This window comes from Coregonus clupeaformis, chromosome 15, assembly GCF_020615455.1.
Source record: "Coregonus clupeaformis isolate EN_2021a chromosome 15, ASM2061545v1, whole genome shotgun sequence".
NCBI lineage: Eukaryota > Metazoa > Chordata > Actinopteri > Salmoniformes > Salmonidae > Coregonus > Coregonus clupeaformis.
Window position 1 is genome coordinate 46038738 of NC_059206.1, and position 21581 is coordinate 46060318.

Genomic DNA, 21581 nt, shown 5'->3' on the forward strand with positions numbered 1-21581 from the left:
GCCTTTCAGGTTATGTCGATATAGGACTCGTTTTACTGTGGATATAGATACTTTTGTACCTGTTTCCTCCAGCATCTTCACAAGGTCCTTTGCTGTTGTTCTGGGATTGATTTGCACTTTTCACACCAAAGTACGTTAATCTCTAGGAGACAGAACGCATCTCCTTCCTGAGCGGTATGACGGCTGCGTGGTCCCATGGTGTTTATACTCGCGTACTATTGTTTGTACAGATGAACATGGTACCTTTTTGGAAATTGCTCCCAAGGATGAACCAGACTTGTGGAGGTCTACACATTTTTTTCTGAGGTCTTGTCTGATTTCTTTTGATTTTCCCATGATGTCAAGCAAAGAGGCACTGAGTTTGAAGGTAGGCCTTGATATACATCCACAGGTACACCTCCAATTGACTCAAATGATGTCAATTAGCCTATCATAAGCTTCTAAAGCCATGACATCATTTTCTGGAATTTTCCAAGCTGTTTAAAGGCACAGTCAACTTAGTGTATGTAAACTTCTGACCCACTGGAATTGTGATACAGTGAATTATAAGTGAAATAATCTGTCTGTAAACAATTGTTTGAAAAATTACTTGTCAAAACTATAGTTTGTTAACAGGAAATTTGTGGAGTGGTTGAAAAACGAGTTATAATGACTCCAACCTTTAGTGTATGTAAACTTCAGACTTCAACTGTATATAGGTCTGAGAGAGAGAATATGTTTCTGGTCCACAACACCTGTTGTGTCAAGCCACTGAAGGGTGTCATTATATCAGAGGCCAGGGTAATGGTCTGAGTCACTGCAGAGAGAAACGACAATCACACAAATCTTTGTAGGCACGGCTACTCCTCAGGTGATTTGTGTAACTATGGAAACTCCACTTTCACAGGAATATTGCATGCCCGTGAAGGCTCAGAATGGCAACGCTAATTCACATCAAATAGGCACTCTAGCACTATTCAAACTTGCCTTTATGTAAAGGGAAATTAGCCTGACCTATCGCTCTGGGGCTTAAATTCCTAACTTTTCCCTCCACTGTTTTTGCCCAGACGGACATACTCGTACTCCGAGCCCCAGCTGTACAGCCAGAACAGTGGAGGGAGCTACTTTGACACGCAGGGAAGCTCATCCGAGGTGTCCACGGTGGTGTTGTCCAATGGCATGGCCAACAATGGAGGGGGGAACGGGGGTCTGACCATGGGTCTGGCCGGGGGGCAGATCATCAGCAGCTCTGGAGCCTACCTCATCGGGGGCAACTCCATGGACAACTCTGCCCCCCACCCAGCCACCCAGACTACCCGAGCCTCCCCGTCCACTGTGAGTGTACGGCCCCCCTTTACTTACTCTTCTTGTCCTGTCTGTCCTGTAAGTCGGTCTATCAAGCCACTCTCTCCTGCCTGTCATTATGCATATCTGAAGCCTTTCTTGAGTAACTATAGCACCACTTAGCTACTTTATGTCAGTGTCTGAGAATGTTATTTTGTCCAGTCTCCCTCTGTCCTGTGGTCTTCTCAGCTAGTACTTTTTATAGGTATCTACCCATCCAGTAATGTGAAATGGAATTTCCTCTCGTGCTGTGTTTTAACTAAAGTGTAAATAAATAGTAATCACCATAATATTTGTTAGTACTGCTTTACTGTGTAGTGAAGCTTTTAAGACAAAACACAGTGGGTGTGTTTGAGCAGTAAGCCTAACGAAGACGATTGTAGATGGAAGTCGGCAAGTGAAGTCAGAAGGTGCATCTTCGACAGCCAAAAGTCGGACACTGTAGTGGTTTTCCAACAGCAAGGCTCAGACCAACAGGGCAGTGTCAACAAAGCTGCTATTATTTATAAATGTTTTTCTGTATAATGTCGAATAATTTTATACCCCCATATCACACACTCACAAACTGAAAACATAACGGGGCCAAACTTGCGAACATTAGAAACCGTTTAAATGTAAACAGTTTCTCTGTCTAAAAATGTGCATCAGCCAGTTAAAATCGTCGAACGCTATATTGTAGCTGGTCCCATCAGATAATCTGGCACACGTTAGCCCTATGCTAACCTCACCAGATGACTGTGATTATTTCCTGTAACAAAATTCCGCATCAGCCTATCAAAGATCTTAGACTTTATATCCACCAACCAATGGCATTTATTAAAATCAACCCTGGCCACCAGAGGGATATTTTAAACCTTCAAATTCAAGATTTACTTTTGTTAAATTGGTCTGTAACAAAATGTTTTGTGCCAATATTGCATTTAGGCATACTTGGATAGGCTATTAGTACTAACGTTAGACAAAATGTTCACGTTTTCGCCTATCGGCTTGACACACATTCATGTGCTTTCACAGCAATAAAGACGTAGGAGGATTATACAACATGTACGTTTTATATTCGTAAATTGTTTTTACAAAAATAAGTCTGATGCTCGTGGTCTTGTTAAATACACTACATGACCAAAAGTATGTGGACAGCTGCTCGTCGAACATCTCATTCCAAAATCATGGGCATTAATATGGAGTTGGTCCCCCCTTTGCTGCTATAACTGCCTCCACTCTTCTGGGAAGGCTTTCCACTAGATGTTGGAACATTGCTGCATGGACTTGATCCATTCAGCCATAAGAGCATTAGTGAAGTCGGGCACTGATGTTTGGCGATTATGCCTGGCTCGCAGTCGGCATTCCAATTCATTCCAAAGGTATTTGATGAGGTTGAGGTCAGGGCTCTGTGCAGGCCAGTCAAGTTCTTCCGCACCGATCTCGACAAACCATTTCTGTATGGATCTCGCTTTGTGCCCGGGGGCATTGTATGAAAAAAAAAAAAATGATGCACTCACTATAACTGTAAGTCGCTCTGGATAAGAGCGTCTGCTAAATGACTAAAATGTAAATTGTCATGCTGAAACAGGAAAGGGCCTTCCCCAAACTGTTGCTACAAAGTTGGAAGCACAGAATTGTCTGTAATGTCATTGTGTGCTGTAGCGTTAAGATTTCCCTTCCCTGCAACTAAGGGGCCTAGCCCGAACCATGAAAAACAGTCCCAGACCATTATTCCTCCTCTACCAAACTTTACAGTTGGCACTATGCATTGGGGCAGGTAGCGTTCTCCTGGCATCCGCCAAACCCAGATTCGTCCGTCAGACTGCCAGATGGTGAAGTGTGATTCATCACTCTAGAGAACGCGTTTCCACTGCTCCAGAGTCCAATGGCGGTGAGCTTTACACCACTCCAGCCGATGCTTGGCATTGGTGATCTTAGGCTTGTGTGTGGCTGCTCGGCCATGGAAACCCATTTCATGAAGCTCCAGACGAACAGTTCTTGTGCTGACGTTGCTTCCAGAGGCAGTTTGGAACTCGGTAGTGAGTGTTGCAACCGAGGACAGACGATTTTTACGCGCTTCAGCACTCGGCGGTCCCGTTCTGTGAGCTTGTGTGGCCTACCACTTCACGGCTGAGCCGTTGTTGCTCCTAGACGCTTCCACTTCACAATAATAGCACTTACAGTTGACTGGGGCAGCTCTAGCAGGGCAGAAATCTGACGAACTGACTTCTTGGAAAGGAAGCATTCTATGACGGTGCCACGTTGAAAGTAACGGAGCTCTTCAGCAAGGCCCTTCTACAGCTAATGTTTGTCTATGGAGATTGCATGGCTGTGTGCTCAATTTTATACACCTGTCAGCAACGGGTGTGGCTGAAATAACTGAATCCACTGATTTGAAGGGTTGAAGGGGTGTCCACATAGTTTTGTGTATATTTAGTGTAGCTGTAATTTTAGCTTTACTGCTATCATTAATTGGTGGCGTGATCTACTAAGGTAGTAAGGCCAGCGACGGCAAGGTACGGTGGCCGTGAATTTCCCCGTGGGGAAGGTTTTTTGAGGAAAAAAAACTCCACTGTTGGTGCTCAAGTCAGATAACGCATATGTGACAAAGTAGATGATTTATAAAAACGCATATAAAACATTGTACAGTGTAGCCTAAATGCCTTACACAATCAGTACAGTACAGTGTAGCCTATATGCCTTACACAATCAAGGTGAAACACTTGAGCAACGAGGCAAGCAATGACATGCTGTAAAAGATGTGCTGGCTAAACAGCGTTTGCTGTTGAATTAATACATTTAAATACCGTATTTTGTTATTTTTCATTGCATTATTTGCAGTTGTCACTATGACAATGAAGACAGCCTGAAAGCACTGAATGATCTTGTGTTACCACTTTATTAATAGGCCTACAGCATGCAGTAGGATGTGTTGATCAGTTGATTGACAGGTGTACTGTAGAACGATAAACATTGAACTTTCCTCTAGTGTGGATGCTCGCCAATGTGGGTTCGAGTCTGGACTCGCGATAAACTTCTTTAAAAAAACGTAACACTATTACTGCAATACTGCCATCTGTAGGATGATAACGAGAGTGCGTGACTTTGTTAAGGATGCTCTTATAGAAAAGTGTTTGTTCACCACCATCTATGTCAACATTTGTAATTGGCTGATGTAGAACTTGTTCCAGGAAATCATCACTGTCATCTGGTGAGGTTAGCATAGGGCAAAGGGCTAACGTGTGGCAGGTTATCTGATGGAACCAGCTACAATGTAGTGTACTATCATGTAAATCGACAATTGTAATTGGCTGATGTGTATTTTGAGACGGGTCAAACAAAAACATCCTAATGATTGGTTGATACATAGTGCCTCACACAATGCAGGTGAGAAGCAAGTGCAGCAACTTGTAGGCGACTTCATCAAACACTGCATGACCTTTGATCACATGATTTTTGTAAAGTTCATGCAGTCGACATGGAGTATAAGTCTGACCATTTTTAAAACCATAACGCAACACACTTTGAAAGGACTTGAAAAAAGTGATCCACTCCAACATGCGCAATGAGTGTGGTCCACCTCAGTGGATCTGTGCTGCCCTCTGGTAGCTGAATATGGTAGTTTCACAGCTTCTGATTACTGTGGCGCTTGACTTTCTGTTAGCACTCTGGTTCATTAAGATAATGGGAAATGTAATTCAAAAGACAGTTAGGTGAATTTAAGTTTAAACTCTTTGCTATGCTGGGCTTTTGGCACTAGTTTGGGTGATGCTTGCTTTCGGATCTGTTCTGGATTTTTCTGATTTTCTATGTGTGTCAGTACTATATCAGTATTCTACTGCAACTTTTTCCTTTTGTTGTTTTTTGTTTTTCCTTCCATTTTTTTTGCTCCTTGGTCTATCAGATTGAAATGGCGATTGAGACGCTCCAAAAGACTGAAGGTTTATCCAGTCAGAGAAGCTCGCTGCTCAACAGCCATGTAAGTCGCCACTCTAAACGCCTCGCCTGCCTGCCCTGTATAGCTGTGCTCATTCTCTAGTACCTCCCAGATCTATCTCTTAGCCCCTCCCTCTCCTTCTCTCTGGTGGTGGGGGGTGCTTCCTATGCTCAGATTTTAATTTTTCGCTGCTTTAGTTAATTGTGCTTTTAATGCTAGGGAAGGGGGGTGTTAATATTTACAGACAAGTGGGGGTGAAACATGCATCTGCTGTGGATTACAGAGCACTGTAGTGACATACATGTGTGTAATTGACATAATATCTTCTCTCCCCCACAGCTGCAATGGCTACTGGATAACTATGAGACTGCGGAAGGGGTGAGTCTGCCTCGCTCCACCCTCTACAACCACTACTTGCGCCACTGCCAGGAGCAGAAATTGGACCCGGTCAACGCCGCCTCCTTCGGCAAACTCATCCGCTCGATCTTCATGGGGCTACGCACGCGACGCCTCGGCACAAGGTGAGCTACTGAGAGGACAGACACGCTCTGATAACTCCCCCCTTCAGTTCAGTCTTGTCCTTTCCTTTTTTCCTTGGTTGTCTCCATTATGATTTCTTGTTTGGTATTACAGCATGTTTAAAAATAATTAAATAAACAAATTACATATTTTTGGTGGTGGGCCACCGCTGCTACATGAATATAGGGGAAACACTGAGAACTGTTAGCTGTTTGTTCATTCCTGGCGGTGTGTGTGTTGCAGAGGGAACTCAAAGTACCACTACTATGGGATCCGGCTGAAGCCGGACTCTCCTCTCAACAGACTGCAGGAGGACATGCAGTACATGGCACTCAGACAGCAGCCTGTCCAACAGAAACAGAGGTACAATACATACATACATACATACATACATACATACATACATACATACAGTGCATTCGGAAAGTATTCAGACCCCTTGACTTTTTCCACATTTTGTTGACGTTACAGCCTTATTCTAAAATGGATTAAATTGTTTTTTTCCCCTCATCAATCTACACACAATACCCCATAATGACAAAGCAAAAACAGGTTTTTAGAAATGTTTGCAAATTTATATTTAAAAGAAAAAGCTGAAATATCACTTTTACATAAATATTCAGACCCTTTACTCAGTACTTTGTTGAAAAAGCTTTGGCAACTATTACAGCCTTGAGTCTTCTTGGGTATGACGATACAAGCTTGGCACACCTGTATTTGGGGAGTTTCTCCTATTATTCTCTGCAGATCCTCTCAAGCTCTGTCAGGTTGGATGGGGACCGTCGTTGCACAGCTATTTTCAGGTCTCTCCAGAGATGTTCGATCGGGTTCAAGTCTGGGCTCTGTCTGGGCCACTCAATGACATTCAGAGACTTGTCCCGAAGCCACTCCTATATTGTCTTGGCTGTGTGCTTAGGGTCATTGTCCTGTTGGAAGGTGAACCTTTGCCCCAGTCTGAGGTCCTGAGCGCTCTGGAGCAGGTTTTCATCAATGATCTCACTGTACTTTGCTCCGTTCATCTTTCCCTCGATCCTGACTAGTCTCCCAGTCCCTGCCGCTGAAAAACATCCCCACAACATGTTGCTGCCACCACCATGCTTCACCATAGGGATGGTGCCAGGTTTCCTTCAGACGTGACTCTTGGCATTCAGAATAATGTTTCTCATGGTCAGTGTCCTTTAGGTGCCTTTTGGCAAACTCCAAGTGGGCGGTCATGTGCCTTTTACTGAGGAGTGGCTTCTATCTGGCCACTCTACCACAAAGGCCTGATTGGTGGAGTGCTGCAGAGATGGTTGTCCTTCTGGAAGGTTCTCCCATCTCCACAGAGGAACTCTGGAGTTCTGTCGGAGTGACCATCGGGTTCTTGGTCACCTCCCTTACCAAGGCCCTTCTCCCCCGATTGCTCAGTTTGGCCGGGTGGACAGCTCTAGGAAGAGTATTGGTGGTTCCAAACTTCTTCCATTTAAGAATGATGGAGGCCACTGTGTTCTTGGGGACCTTCAATGCTGCAGACATTTTTTCGTACCTTTCCCCAGATCTGTGCCTCGACACAATCCTGTCTCAGAGCTCTACGAACAATTCCTTCGACCTCATTGCTTGGTTTTTGCTCTGACACATGCACTGTCAACTGTGGGACCTTATATAGACAGGTGTGTGCCTTTCCAAATCATGTCCAATCAATTGAATTTACCACAGGTGGACTCCAATCAAGTTGTAGAAACCTCTCAAGGATGATCAATGGAAACAGGATGCACCTGAGCTCAATTTCGAGTCTCATAGCAAAGGGTCTGAATAGTTATGTAAATAAGGTGTTTCAGTTTATTATTTTTAATACATTTGCAAAAATGTCAAAAAAAACTGTTTTCGCTTTGTCATTATGGGGTATTGTGTGAGTAGATTGATGAGGATTTTTATTTATTTAATCCATTTTAGAATAAGGCTGTAACGTAACAAAATGTGGAGGAAGGGGTCTGAATACTTTCCAGAATGCACTGTACATACAGTGCATACCTACACTGAGTATACAAAACATTAAGAACACTGCTCTTTTCATGACATAGATTGACCAGTTGATTCCAGGTGAAAGCTATGAGCCCTTATTGATGTCAGTTGTTAAATCCACTTCAATCAGTGTAGATGAAGGGGAGGAGACAGGTCAAAGAAGGACTTGTAAGCCTTGAGACAATTGAGACATGGATTGTGTGTGTGTGTGCTATTCAGAGGGTCAATAGGCAAGACAAAATATTTAAGTGCCTTTTGAAGGGGGTATGGTAGTAGGTGCCAGGCGTACCGGTTTGTGTCAAGAACTGCAACGCTGCTGGGTGTTTCACGCTCAACAGTTTACCATGTATATCAAGAATGGTCCACCACCCAAAGGACATCCAGCCAACTTGACACAACTGTGGGAAACATTGGAGTCAACATGGGCCAGCATCCCTGTTGAACGCTTTCGACACCTTAAAGAGTCCATGCGCCGACAAATTGACGCTGTTCTGAGGGCAAAAGGGGGGGTACAACTCAATATTAGGAAGGTGTTCCTAATGTTTGGTATACTCAGTGTACATACACAAACAGTACTGACTGAGGCATTGTCATTGTAGGTTTAAGCCGGTGCAGAAGGTTGATGGTGTATCTGGGGAGAACTTCTCAGGCGGAGGCCAATACACCCCCAGTGCAGCGGAGCAGACCGTCATCGCACAGAGCCAGCACCACCAGCAGTACCTGGGTGAGTGAGTAGTGTGTATGCTTCTGTGTGTGTAGACTAAGTGACTTTCAGCATCAATAGATTGCTACTGTTTGATGTTCCCAGCAGGCCTTTTTATGACACAATAAGTTGTTTGATACCACTTGATGAAAGTGCTCCTCCACTGAGTGCTGTAAGCAGTCTGCTAAGGGGTCCCCTGTCGGTTATATTCTGCAATGAACCACTGATATGATTTTCTCAGCCTTCAGAATGTCCTTGTTAAAAATCTACCCCTGTGTTTCTATGCTTTTTACTGGATTCATAACGTGAATTGCTGTTGACCTTGTCAGATTTCCATGTGTCTCTCCCTGACAGACGCGTCGCGGGCGCTGCCAGACTTTGCGGAGCTGGACCTGGGAGAGACCAACGTAGACAACATCAGCCCAGACGACATCAAAGCTCTCCAGTCACTGCACAGAGAGCACTGTGAGGTCAGAGATTATCCATCACCTCTAAAACAGTTCTACAGGAAAATTTGTATTATTCTCTACGGCAGTGGTACTCATTGCGCACATGCGGCCCGCGAGCCCTTAATTTGCTGCTTGCGGTGATTTTCCTATTTTCCATTCATAATACATAACAATGATACAATTTCAATTCAATGTGTTTAAAGCAGGCCTGAATCACTTCATTGAATATATATATTGTTCCCTGGACGGCAGATAGATAACAGTATAGCGCAGCTGTTGAACAGAAAGGCCGAAATAGAACGCAACTGCTCAGCTACAGCGACCGACACATATCAGTTTGCTACTAACAAATGTTGCAGTCTGGTCGACATGGATCGATTTATAAAAAATAAAAAGTAAATAAAAAACGTAAATCTATTGACAATGAAAATGAGGGGGAAGAGCTGGAGATCAACGTGACAGCTATGAACGAACAACCACAGGAGAACCAGGAAAATCAGGAAGATGGCGTCGGGGAAATGCAGCTAGCTAACGTTGCTCCGGTGGCTGAGAGAAGGATACGGTCGATTCAAGAAGAACACAGAAAGTTCCAAGAGAAATGGACAGACAAGTAATGTTATTTTTTTGTAATGCATGATGGGACTAGCTCACTTTGTCTTATTTGCCAGAAGGCAGTCAATTGTTTTAAAAAAGCAAATTTAGAGCAACATTTCCAGTCACACCATGCCCACTTTAACCACTCTGAGGTTGCCACAAAGCAACCTCAGAAACAACAAAATGGCGCAACTCAAAGGACAACAACAAATGGACAGATCTAGCACTTTGCAGAGAAAACGACAGAGGCAACATTTGCGATTGCTTGGTTACTCACAAGAAACAAGGCCTTCACAGACGCGTAGATTGTCAAATAATGTTTTTTGGCGTCAGCCAAAATATTGTATGCTGATTTCACAAACAAGGAAGCCATTTTAAAGCAAATTAAGGGACTGCAACTCTCAGACTCGACCATAACAAGACGCATAGAAGACATCGGTAAGCAACTGATTACTGACATCCATGGTGCCGTGTTTTAGTATTGCGCTTGATGAAAGCACTGATGTACAGTGAGGGGAAAAAAGTATTTGATCCCCTGCTGATTTTGTACGTTTGCCCACTGACAAAGACATGATCAGTCTATAATTTTAATGGTAGGTTTATTTGAACAGTGAGAGACAGAATAACAACAACAAAATTCAGAAAAACGCATGTCAAAAATGTTATAAATTGATTTGCATTTTAATGAGGGAAATAAGTATTTGACCCCTCTGCAAAACATGACTTAGTACTTGGTGGCAAAACCCTTGTTGGCAACCACAGAGGTCAGATGTTTCTTGTAGTTGGCCACCAGGTTTGCACACATCTCAGGAGGGATTTTGTCCCACTCCTCTTTGCAGATCTTCTCCAAGTCATTAAGGTTTCGAGGCTGACGTTTGGCAACTCGAACCTTCAGCTCCCTCCACAGATGTTCTATGGGATTAAGGTCTGGAGACTGGCATGGCCACTCCAGGACCTTAATTTGCCTCTTCTTGAGCCACTCCTTTGTTGCCTTGGCCGTGTGTTTTGGGTCATTGTCATGCTGGAATACCCATCCACGACCCATTTTCAATGCCCTGGCTGAGGGAAGGAGGTTCTTTTTTTGTTTTTTTTTGTTACGTTTCATTGGATCATTCATCAGGAAGCACTTGTGGCTAAACTCAAAGACTGTGACTTACAGAATGTGATGCAGCAAGTCGTGTGCGTGGGGAACATTATTATTGCTAGGGCACTGAGTCACCGGCAATTCCGTGAGTTGCTGGAGGAATACCAGACAGAATACAGCAACTTGATATTTCACAATGAGGTGAGATGGCTGTCTCGTGGCAGAGTTTTGGAAAGATTTCTCTCTCTCCTCCTCAAATCCGTGAATTTGTTGCAAGCAAGGTGAGAGAGGAGCCAGAGCTGGATGATCCACAGTGGATATTAAAGCTGGCTTTTTTAACTGACATCACCTGCCACCTGAACACGGTGAATCTCCAGCTCCAAGGGAAAGCTAAAACTCTAGGCAAAATGCTGCGTATTGTCACAGCATTTCAAAAATAAAATCACCACACTGTTCATACCTGACAGACAGTTTGTTCATTTCCCAAAACTCAGAGCAGTCACCACATCCAACCCAGACACACTGCAACATTTTAGCTATGATGCATTTGTGCGTGTGTTGGAAGAGTTGAAGTTGGAGTTTGAGTCAAGATTCAAGGATATCATGGAGTACAAGGAGTTTTTCAAATTCATTGAGAACCCCTTTCATGTGCCAGTGTCATCTCTGACCCCAGTCATCACAGCCTGACCGTGCTGGAACAGAGAGTGAGATAGTGGAGTTGCAGGCAAATGACACATTGCAAGGTGAACTAAGATCAGGTGTTACCCATTTCTGGAGCCTTGTGTCAGACACAGAGTATCCACTTCTGAAGCAGTGTGTGCAAAATGTGACATCATTTTTTGTCAGCACTTATTCATGTGAAGCAACATTTTCAACAATGAACATTGTGAAACAAAAACAGAAACAGACTGACCAATGCACACCTGGATTGCCTCACAAGGATAGCAACAACAGACTACATTTAGAATGAATTCAGTCAAGGAGCAGAAGGGACATTTTCGCTCATCCAACTACTGAGGTAACCCTTAATATCAAATCAAATCACATTTTATTGGCCACATGCGCCGAATACAACAGGTGCAGACATAACAGTGAAATGCTTACTTACAGCCCTTAACCAACAACAAAAAAAGTGTTGAGAAAAAAAAGAGCAGAAGTAAAATATAATAACAGTAGGGAGGCTATATATACAGGGGGGTACCGGTGCAGAGTCAATGTGCGGGGGCACCGGCTAGTTGAGGTAGTTGAAGTAATATGTACATGTGGGTAGAGTTAAAGTGACTATGCATAAATAATTAACAGAGTAGCAGCAGCGTAAAAGGATGGGGTGGGTGGGGGCAGTGCAAATAGTCCGGGTAGCCATGATTAGCTGTTCAGGAGTCTTATGGCTTGGGGGTAGAAGCTGTTGAGAAGTCTTTTGGACCTAGACTTGGCACTCCGGTACCGCTTGCCGTGCGGTAGCAGAGAGAACAGTCTATGACTAGGGTGGCTGGAGTCTTTGACAATTTTGAGGGCCTTCCTCTGACACCGCCTGGTATAGAGGTCCTGGATGGCAGGAAGCTTGGCCCCAGTGATGTACTGGGCCGTACGCACTACCCTCTGTAGTGCCTTGCGGTCGGAGGCCAAGCAGTTGCCATACCAGGCGGTGATGCAACCAGTCAGGATGCTCTCGATGGTGCAGCTGTATAATTTTTTGAGGATCTGAGGACCCATGCCAAATCTTTTTCAGTCTCCTGAGGGGGAATAGGCTTTGTCGTGCCCTCTTCACGACTGTCTTGGTGTGTTTGGACCATGATAGTTTGTTGGTGATGTGGACACCAAGGAACTTGACGCTCTCAACCTGTTCCACTACAGCCCCGTCGATGAGAATGGGGGCGTGCTCAGTCCTCTTTTTTTTCCTGTAGTCCACAATCATCTCCTTTGTCTTGGTCACGTTGAGGGAGAGGTTGTTGTCCTGGCACCACACGGCCAGGTCTCTGACCTCCTCCCTATAGGCTGTCTCATCGTTGTCAGTGATCAGGCCTACCACTGTTGTGTCGTCGGCAAACTTAATGATGGTGTTGGAGTCGTGCCTGGCCATGCAGTCATGGGTGAACAGAGACTACAGGAGGGGACTGAGCACGCACCCCTGAGGGGCCCCCGTGTTGAGGATCAGTGTGGCAGATGTGTTGTTACCTACCCTTACCACCTGGGGGCGGCCCGTCAGGAAGTCCAGGATCCAGTTGCAGAGGGAGGTGTTTAGTCCCAGGATCCTTAGCTTAGTGATGAGCTTAGAGGGCACTATGGTGTTGAATGCTGAGCTGTAGTCAATGAATAGCATTCTCACATAGGTGTTCCTCTTGTCCAGGTGGGAAAGGGCAGTGTGGAGTGCAATAGAGATTGCATCATCTGTGGATCTGTTGGGGCGGTATGCAAATTGGAGTGGGTCTAGGGTTTCTGGGATAATGCTGTTGATGTGAGCCATGACCAGCCTTTCAAAGCACTTCATGGCTACAGACGTCAGTGCTACGGGTCGGTAGTCATTTAGGCAGGTTATCTTAGAGTCCTTGGGCACGGGGACTATGGTAGTCTGCTTGAAACTTGTTGGTATTACAGACTCAGTCAAGGACATGTTGAAAATGTCAGTGAAGACACTTGCCAGTTGGTCAGCACATGCTCGGAGTACACGTCCTGGTAATCTGTCTGGCCCTGCGGCCTTGTGAATGTTGACCTGCTTAAAAGTCTTACTCACATCGGCTACGGAGAGTGTGATCACATAGTCATCCGGAACAGCTGGTGCTCTCATGCATGCTTCAGTGTTGCTTGCCTCGAAGCGAGCATAGAAGTGGTTTAGCTCGTCTGGTAGGCTTGTGTCACTGGGCAGCTCGCGGATGTGCTTCCCTTTGTAGTCTGTAATAGTTTTCAAGCCCTGCCACATCCGACGAGCGTCAGAGCCAGTGTAGTACGATTCAATCTTAGTCCTGTATTGACTCTTTGCCTGTTTGATGGTTCGTCGGAGGGCATAGCGGGATTTCTTATAAGCGTCCGGGTTAGTCCCGTTCCTTGAAAGCGGCAGCTCTACCCTTTAGCTCAGTGCGGATGTTTCCTGTAATCCATGGCTTCTGGTTGGGGTATGTACGTACGGTCACTGTGGGGACGACATCATCGATGCACTTATTGATGAAGCCAGTGACTGATGTGGTGTACTCCTCAATGCTGTCTGAAGAATCCCGGAACATGTTCCAGTCTGTGCTAGCAAAACAGTCCTGTAGCTTAGCATCTGCGTCATCTGACCACTTTTTTATTAACCGAGTCACTGGTGCTTCCTGCTTTAGTTTTTGCTTATAAGCAGGAATCAGGAGGATAGAGTTATGGTCAGATTTGCCAAATGGAGGGCGAGGGAGAGCTTTGTATGCGTCTCTGTGTGTGGAGTAAAGGTGGTCTAGAGTTTTTTTTTCCTCTGGTTGCACATTTAACATGCTGGTAGAAATTAGGTAGAACGGATTTAAGTTTCCCTGCATTAAAGTCCCCGGCCACTAGGAGCGCTGCATCTGGATGAGCGTTTTCCTGTTGATTTATGGCCTTATACAACTCATTCAGTGCAATCTTAATGCCAGCATTGGTTTGTGGTGGTAAATAGACAGCTATGAAAAATATAGATGAAAACTCTCTTAGTAAATAGTGTGGTCTACAGCTTATCATAAGATACTCTACCTCAGGCGAGCAAAACCTCGAGACTTCCTTAGTATTTGATTTTGTGCACCAGCTGTTGTTTACAAATATACACAGACCGCCACCCCTTGTCTTACCGGAGTCAGCCGTTCTATCCTGCCGATGTAGCGTATAGCCCGCTAGCTGTATGTTATCCATGTCGTCGTTCAGCCACGACTCGGTGAAACATAAGATATTACAGTTTTTAAAGTCCCGTTGGTAGGATAACCGTAATCTTAGGTCATCCAATTTGTTATCCAATGATTGAAGATTGGCTAATAGGATTGATGGAAGAGGCAGTTTACTCGCTCGCCGTCGGATCCTTACAAGGCACCCCGATCTACGTCCACGATATCTCCGTCTCTTCCTCATGCGAATGACGGGGATTTGGGCCTTGTCGGGTGTCTGTATGATATCCTTCGCGGCCGCCTCGTTGAAGAAAAAATCTTCGTCCAATACGAGGTGAGTAATCGCTGTCCTGATATCCAGAAGCTCTTTTTGGTTATAAGAGACGATGGCAGAAACATTATGTATAAAATAAATTACAAATAACGCGGAAAAACACACATAATAGTACAATTGGTTAGAGGGCTGTAAAACGGCAGCCATCTTTTCCGGCGCTGTTCTCAAAGAATATATGTATACATGTGATGTAGCCTATTTGATGTGTGGATGTATATATTTGTGATGTGCTGTACATCAAATCAATTGCTCAATGTGCTCAATTGATCTGAATCTGCTCTCAATTGATAATTGATCATATTGGAAGAAAAAGTACAACAAATTAAAGATATGTGCGGTCCTCTGAATGATTGTCTCAAAGTGTACCCTTACAATTTATTTATATTTTTTCATGCACTTTCCTCTCTGCACGCATTCTGTCCTTGAACTTAAGCAAGGGGAATCGAATGTGCCAGACAGGTATTCGTTTGGGGTGGAGATTGCAGAAATGGAAGTGTGGTAGAGGTGTGTGTACAGATACGCATATTCTGATCTGGACTTAATTCCACCATATACGCGAAGAAATCATGAATAAGGTCAAGCAACCAGTCGGTTCCAAGTGGAAAAACATCAACTTAATTTTTTCCGATAGAAATAACACCATTCTCCATGCACTGTAATTTACAAATTGATAAGAGCTATTGATAAGAGCTAGGTAAATGAGTAATCTGTTTTAATAAGGGATTGTAAATATAAATTACAGTTGTTTTAGATCTATTTTACCTTATTATCGATGGAGAAAAATGTGACCCGTTTCAAGAAGCTAGGCGTATGTCGCACGTCACTACTTCACAGGAGAGGCATTTGAATGTTTTTTTTTTATTCGTTTTTTGGCAGAAATGCCTTCTGGAATGTGAACTTTCATGTGCCTTAATAACAAACTTATATGCTATCTGTAAATACAAATACAATTGTTAAATTATGAGCCTAGTTTGTTTAGCCACAGAAAAATACAGGAAACGTCCTGCTAGCCATGATTGGCTGAGATAATGGATGGACTGGACATGCTGAGAGATTAGTTTGGATTGGTCTGCCATGTAGCATGCATCTGTCTATAACATGAGCTGCTCAGCATGTGTGGAAAATCCTTTCTACCACAGGATAAAAATATATATATATATATAATGAAGAACTGAAAAAGTGTTGCATTGCTATCAACAAAGATCAGTGGGAAAAAGTTGTGATGGTCTACTTTCTGGAGGACGATCGTGCCAGGCTGAGTCTCTCTGACTCTGAAAATGAATCGGACGATGGGGAAATGCCTGATTTAGATATAAACATTTTCATTGAACCAAACATTGTAGTCTTCTGAAGACCGTGATGAGGGAAGAAACAGCTATCAACAATGTTGTTGTCACGGAATAAGTTTTGAAATCAGTGGAATGCCCGGTGGAAGCAAAGAGATGATTGCCAAATGCGGAGAGATTTAATGTGAAACTAGTCATATGGCGGTGAACTGAAAAGCATATCAACATGACAGGTATGTCTGCCCCTTACACAGAGTGAAGTATAAATACTGTGACGTTATGCAGAATTGTGATTTTATGGCCTTTTTAGCTTGCAGGGATTAAACGGAGACCTAACCCAAATGGGTAGCCTACTGCAGCCTAGCCTATGTGGTGACAGGGCAACAATGTCGCAACAAATGTAACCTTTGTGCACTCTCAATGTTTTAATCATATGCCCCAACATTCTCTGTTTCCTATTTGTAGCCTATCATGTTAAATATTAGCCACTATCAGTAGCCACTGCCAGTTATACCCACATACATTTATAACTGTCACTTTAGTGTTAGTTCCCTTAAATGTATAGCCTCAATGTTTGCATCATTCCATTACATGATTAGTTTAACTTTCTTTCCTCTGTCACGGCCGTGTGGTTGTTCCTCAGAGTCGCTAGCAGTAGTGGATCATATTAGGTTAACGTACAGTGCATTTGGAAAGTATTCAGACCCCTTGAATTTTTCCACATTTAGTTACGTTACAGCCTTATTCTAAAATGGATTAAATAAGAAAAAATCCACATCAATCTACACACAATACCCCATAATGACAAAGTGAAAACAGGTTTTTAGATTTTTTTTGCATATTTATTTTAAATTAAAAACAGAACCTTGTTTACATAAGTATTCAGACCCTTTGCTATGAGACTCGAAATTGAACTCGGGTACATCCTGTTTCCATTGATCATCCTTGAGATGTTTCTACTTGATTGGAGTCCACCTGTGGTAAATTCAATTGATTGGACATGATTTGGAAAGGCACACACCTGTCTATATAAGGTCCCACAGTTGACAGTGCATGTCAGAGCAAAAACCAAGCCATGAGGTTGAAGGAATTGTCTGTAGAGCTCCGAGACAGGATTGTGTCGAGGCACAGATCTGGGGAAGGGTACCAAAACATTTCTGCAGCATTTAAGGTCCCCAACAACACCGTGGCCTCCATCATTCTTAAATGGAAGAAGTTTGGAACCACCAAGACTCTTCCTAGAGCTGGCCAACTGGCCAAACTGAGCAATCGGGGGAGACCAGTTGGCTGCACGCTCTGACAGAGCTCCAGAGTTTCTCCGTTTCTAGAACTGAAAGCATAAGCTACAGCTAGCTAGCATTGCAGTGCATAAAAATGTGGTGAGTAGTAGACTCAAAGAGAAAGACAATAGTTTAACAGTTTTGAACAAATTCATGAGTGTATTTTGTATTAATATTTTACTTTCACTTACTTAGCTAGCAAATGCAGCTAGCTAGTTTAGCCTACTCAAACAGAGAGGTGTTATGTTAACTAGCTGGCTATGACATTCCAACACTGGAACTCTTCCAAGTCAAGGTGTTTTTGGTTTTACTAATTTATTGCCACCGGGGCCCACCGGTGTAACTGCTTACTAACTGTACACTGTACTGCATGATTGTAGCGGGTTTACTAACACGTTAGTTCTATTATCTATTTTGACTATGACGTTACTTTAGCTAATATGGTGACAACGATGTAGGATGTGTGTAGCGGTTATGATATGAAGGTTTGGTTTGGAAAGGTTTTTTCGCCTGGTCACAGACAGCTAATGTATTGTGCATTTGAAGTCCACACGTGAAGGGAAAAGGTGAGAGGAGGAGAGCGCGTAGATGCGAGAAGGAATACAACAAGATGTTTGTATGTGGCTATGAAATTGAACTGTTTGCGTGTGATCAGGGGTGTATTCATTCCGCCGATTCTGTTGAAAAACGTTCTTAAACGGAAGCAAACAGAACGAAATTGGTATAAACATACATGAATTTGTCCAATTTGTCCAAATTTGCAACTGTTGAACTAATGATTACACCCTAAATCAGCTAGATGCAGGGCGGTATTGAATGTGTCACTGTCGGTCACCTTAAATCTTTCTCTCGGCCTTTGTGCAACTACAGTGAGGGGGAAAAGTATTTGATCCCCTGCTGATTTTGTACGTTTGCCCACTGACAGAGAAATTATCAGTCTATAATTTTAATGGTAGGTTTATTTGAACAGTGAGAGACAGAATATCAACAAAAAAATCCAGAAAAACGCATGTCAAAAATGTTATACGTTGATTTGCATTTTTAATGAGGGAAATAAGTATTTGACCCCCTCTCAATCAGAAAGATTTCTGGCTCCCAGGTGTCTTTTATACAGGTAACGAGCTGAGATTAGGAGCACACTCTTAAAGGGAGTGCTCCTAATCTCAGCTTGTTACCTGTATAAAAGACACCTATCCACAGAAGCAATCAATCAATCAGATTCCAAACTCTCCACCATGGCCAAGACCAAAGAGCTCTCCAAGGATGTCAGGGACAAGATTGTAGACCTACACAAGGCTGGAATGGGCTACAAGCCCATCACCAAGCAGCTTGGTGAGAAGGTGACAACAGTTGGTGCGATTATTCGCAAATGGAAGAAACACAAAAGACCTGTCAATCTCCCTCGGCCTGGGGCTCCATGCAAGATCTAACCTCGTGGAGTGGCAATGATCATGAGAACGGTGAGGAATCAGCCCAGATCTACACGGGAGGATCTTGTCAATGATCTCAAGGCAGCTGGGACCATAGTCACCAAGAAAACAATTGGTAACACACTACGCCGTGAAGGACTGAAAACCTGCAGCACCCGCAAAGTCCCCCTGCTCAATAAAGCACATATACAGGGCCGTCTGAAGTTTGCCAATGAACATCTGAATGATTCACAGGAGAACTGGGTGAAAGTGTTGTGGTCAGATGAGACCAAAATCAAGCTCTTTGGCATCAACTCAACTCGCCGTGTTTGGAGGAGGAGGAATGCTGCCTATGACCCCAAGAACACCATCCCCACCGTCAAACATGGAGGTGGAAACATTATGCTTTGGGGGTGTTTTTCTGCTAAGGGGACAGGACAACTTCACCGCATCAAAGGGACGATGGACGGGGCCATGTACCGTCAAATCTTGGGTGAGAACCTCCTTTCCTCAGCCAGGGCATTGAAAATGGGTTGTGGATGTGTATTCCAGCATGACAATGACCCAAAACACAAGGCCAAGGCAACAAAGGAGTGGCTCAAGAAGAAGCACATTAAGGTCCTGGAGTGGCCTAGCCAGTCTCCAGACATTAATCCCATAGAAAATCTGTGGAGGGAGCTGAAGGTTCGAGTTGCCAAACGTCAGCCTCAAAACCTTAATGACTTGGAGAAGATCTGCAAAGAGGAGTGGGACAAAATCCCTCCTGAGATGTGTGCAAACCTGGTGGCCAACTACAAGAAACGTCTGACCTCTGATTGCCAACAAGGGTTTTGCCACCAAGTACTAAGTCATGTTTTGCAGAGGGGTCAAATACTTATTTCCCTCCATTAAAATGCAAATCAATTTATAACATTTTTGCATTTTTCTGAATTTTTTTGTTGTTATTCTGTCTCTCACTGTTCAAATAAACCTACCATTTAAAATTACAGACTGATCATGTCTTTGTCAGTGGGCAAACGTACAAAGTCAGCAGGGGATCAAATACCTTTTTCCCTCACTGTACGTTGTAAACTTTCATTCATAGGCTAGGTTGTAGGAACCTCATGGTGGGCATAGGGAAAATGTGAGTATCATGTAGTAGCCTAAACCTATCGATGTTAGATTTAACTGGGTGATTGGATTATGAATGACAGTCATCCAATATGCTGTAATAGAAATAAGGCCATGCTCATAATTGTTTTAATCATCCTCCCTCATCTTAAACGGCACCGACCGCCACTGTTGTACAGTTTTCTCACCTTACAATATTTCATGGATTGAATATGGCAACTTTCAGGATGAATCAAACCACTGTATTGTTTTATTGACCAGTATATTTAATGCGTAAAGGCTCTCCATACCTTTTTTATTATTCATAAATACTTTCCCAACCCTAAGTAATCTACAAGATCAGAGTATTTTTTTATCTACCAATTGGTGTTGAAACGGTGATGAATATGCATATATTTAGATGTCTTTTTTTCATTGGTCGATATATTCTAGTGAGTCTGTCGAGAAAATTCAAATTAAAGGTACACCTTATTTAAAGGGATGGCTTTAAATAAATGTACTGAAAACCCTATTGAATGAAAACACGAGAAAATCTATTGGCCAGCAAGAGGGAGGGTTTTCAGCAGTTGAATTAAATGTATTCAGTGCGCACAAGGGAGCCACACCCATAAGGTAAGTCTGAATACTAACTACTGAGAAGTGCTTAAATCAAAGCGTGTAACAAAAGCATAGATTTTCCAAGTCTGAATCGGCCCCAATGTGCAGATTAATGGGAGCTTTCTTTGGCATGCATGATATTTACAAGTCTTCATCTCCATTGATGCACACCAGCTCATCCACACTAATCAGCTTGACTGTGAATGGGTATTCAGCTCAGTTGTGTGATGTTGACCATGTGTCTCTCTTGCAGGCCATTCTGGATGTGGTGGTGAACCTCCAGTTCAGTCTAATAGAGAAGCTGTGGCAGACGTTCTGGCGCTATTCCCCCTCTGACTTAGTGGAGGGCACAACCATCACAGAAAACAGGTCAGCTCTCTCAGTTTCTCTCTCGGTTTCTCGCTCTGTTTCTCTCTCTGTTTCACTCTCTGTTTCTCTCCCTCTCTCTTGAAGCTCAGTTCTGGTGACTTTTTAAAAGGACCTTCTACTCCAAAATGAATAAAAATAAAATTATGCTGACACCATCTAAAATATTATTTCTACCTCGAGAAATGAGCCCAATATCATATCTTCAAAATTATGTGTACAAATTATTTTAACATATTGGAACATGCATATAGCCTATGCATGCTCCATATTATCAGGTATACTATTAGCAATACACATTATCACCTGTCTCGTAGACAGATCTACGTAAACATAACTAGTACCGTACAATCTGTCGGGACTGAAAGGGATGTGTAGGATAACGAGAAGCAGTAGTTCTGGTGTTTGGGTTTTTCGTCATTGGTTATTTGGACAAATCACGATTTCGCAGATGTTAGCATCTTTCAAATTTCGGAAGGGGAAGGGACATTCGGCCCATAACTTGCAAAGAGCGAGGGTGGAGATCCTCGTTCTAGCATTTCTTGATCCCTGTCTGTGTATGGACTGTCTGTGTATGGACCCAGAACTTAATCGAGCAGCTGACTTTAGTTCTGGGTTAACGCAAGACTTTAGTTCTGGGTTAACCCGCGATTAAGTTGGCCTCAACTCTGATTCTTCTTGAATGCTTCAAATATCCTTTGATCAGTGGCAACGCTGAGGAGTATTTCTCTCTGCTCTGCTGACAAGTATTTTTCTCTGCTCATACAGGAGCAATAAAGGCCTTTGGTG

The 21581-nt window shown here is 43.4% G+C and overlaps 1 protein-coding gene across 2 annotated transcripts in view; it reads left to right on the plus strand.

Moving 5' to 3' along the window:
• The window catches only part of LOC121582173 (transcription factor RFX3), a 62428-nt gene that overhangs the window by 25514 nt on the left and 15333 nt on the right, over window positions 1-21581 (plus strand). Inside the window, exons 4-10 of one of the 2 annotated variants that reach the window (XM_041897797.2) lie at window positions 1047-1320; window positions 5210-5284; window positions 5582-5763; window positions 6005-6124; window positions 8362-8486; window positions 8820-8935; window positions 20680-20795. In XM_041897797.2, coding sequence (XP_041753731.2) covers window positions 1047-1320; window positions 5210-5284; window positions 5582-5763; window positions 6005-6124; window positions 8362-8486; window positions 8820-8935; window positions 20680-20795 — 1008 coding nt within the window. The remainder of the gene's footprint in view (window positions 1-1046; window positions 1321-5209; window positions 5285-5581; window positions 5764-6004; window positions 6125-8361; window positions 8487-8819; window positions 8936-20679; window positions 20796-21581) is intronic. The other variant, XM_041897798.2, reaches the window with a different exon arrangement.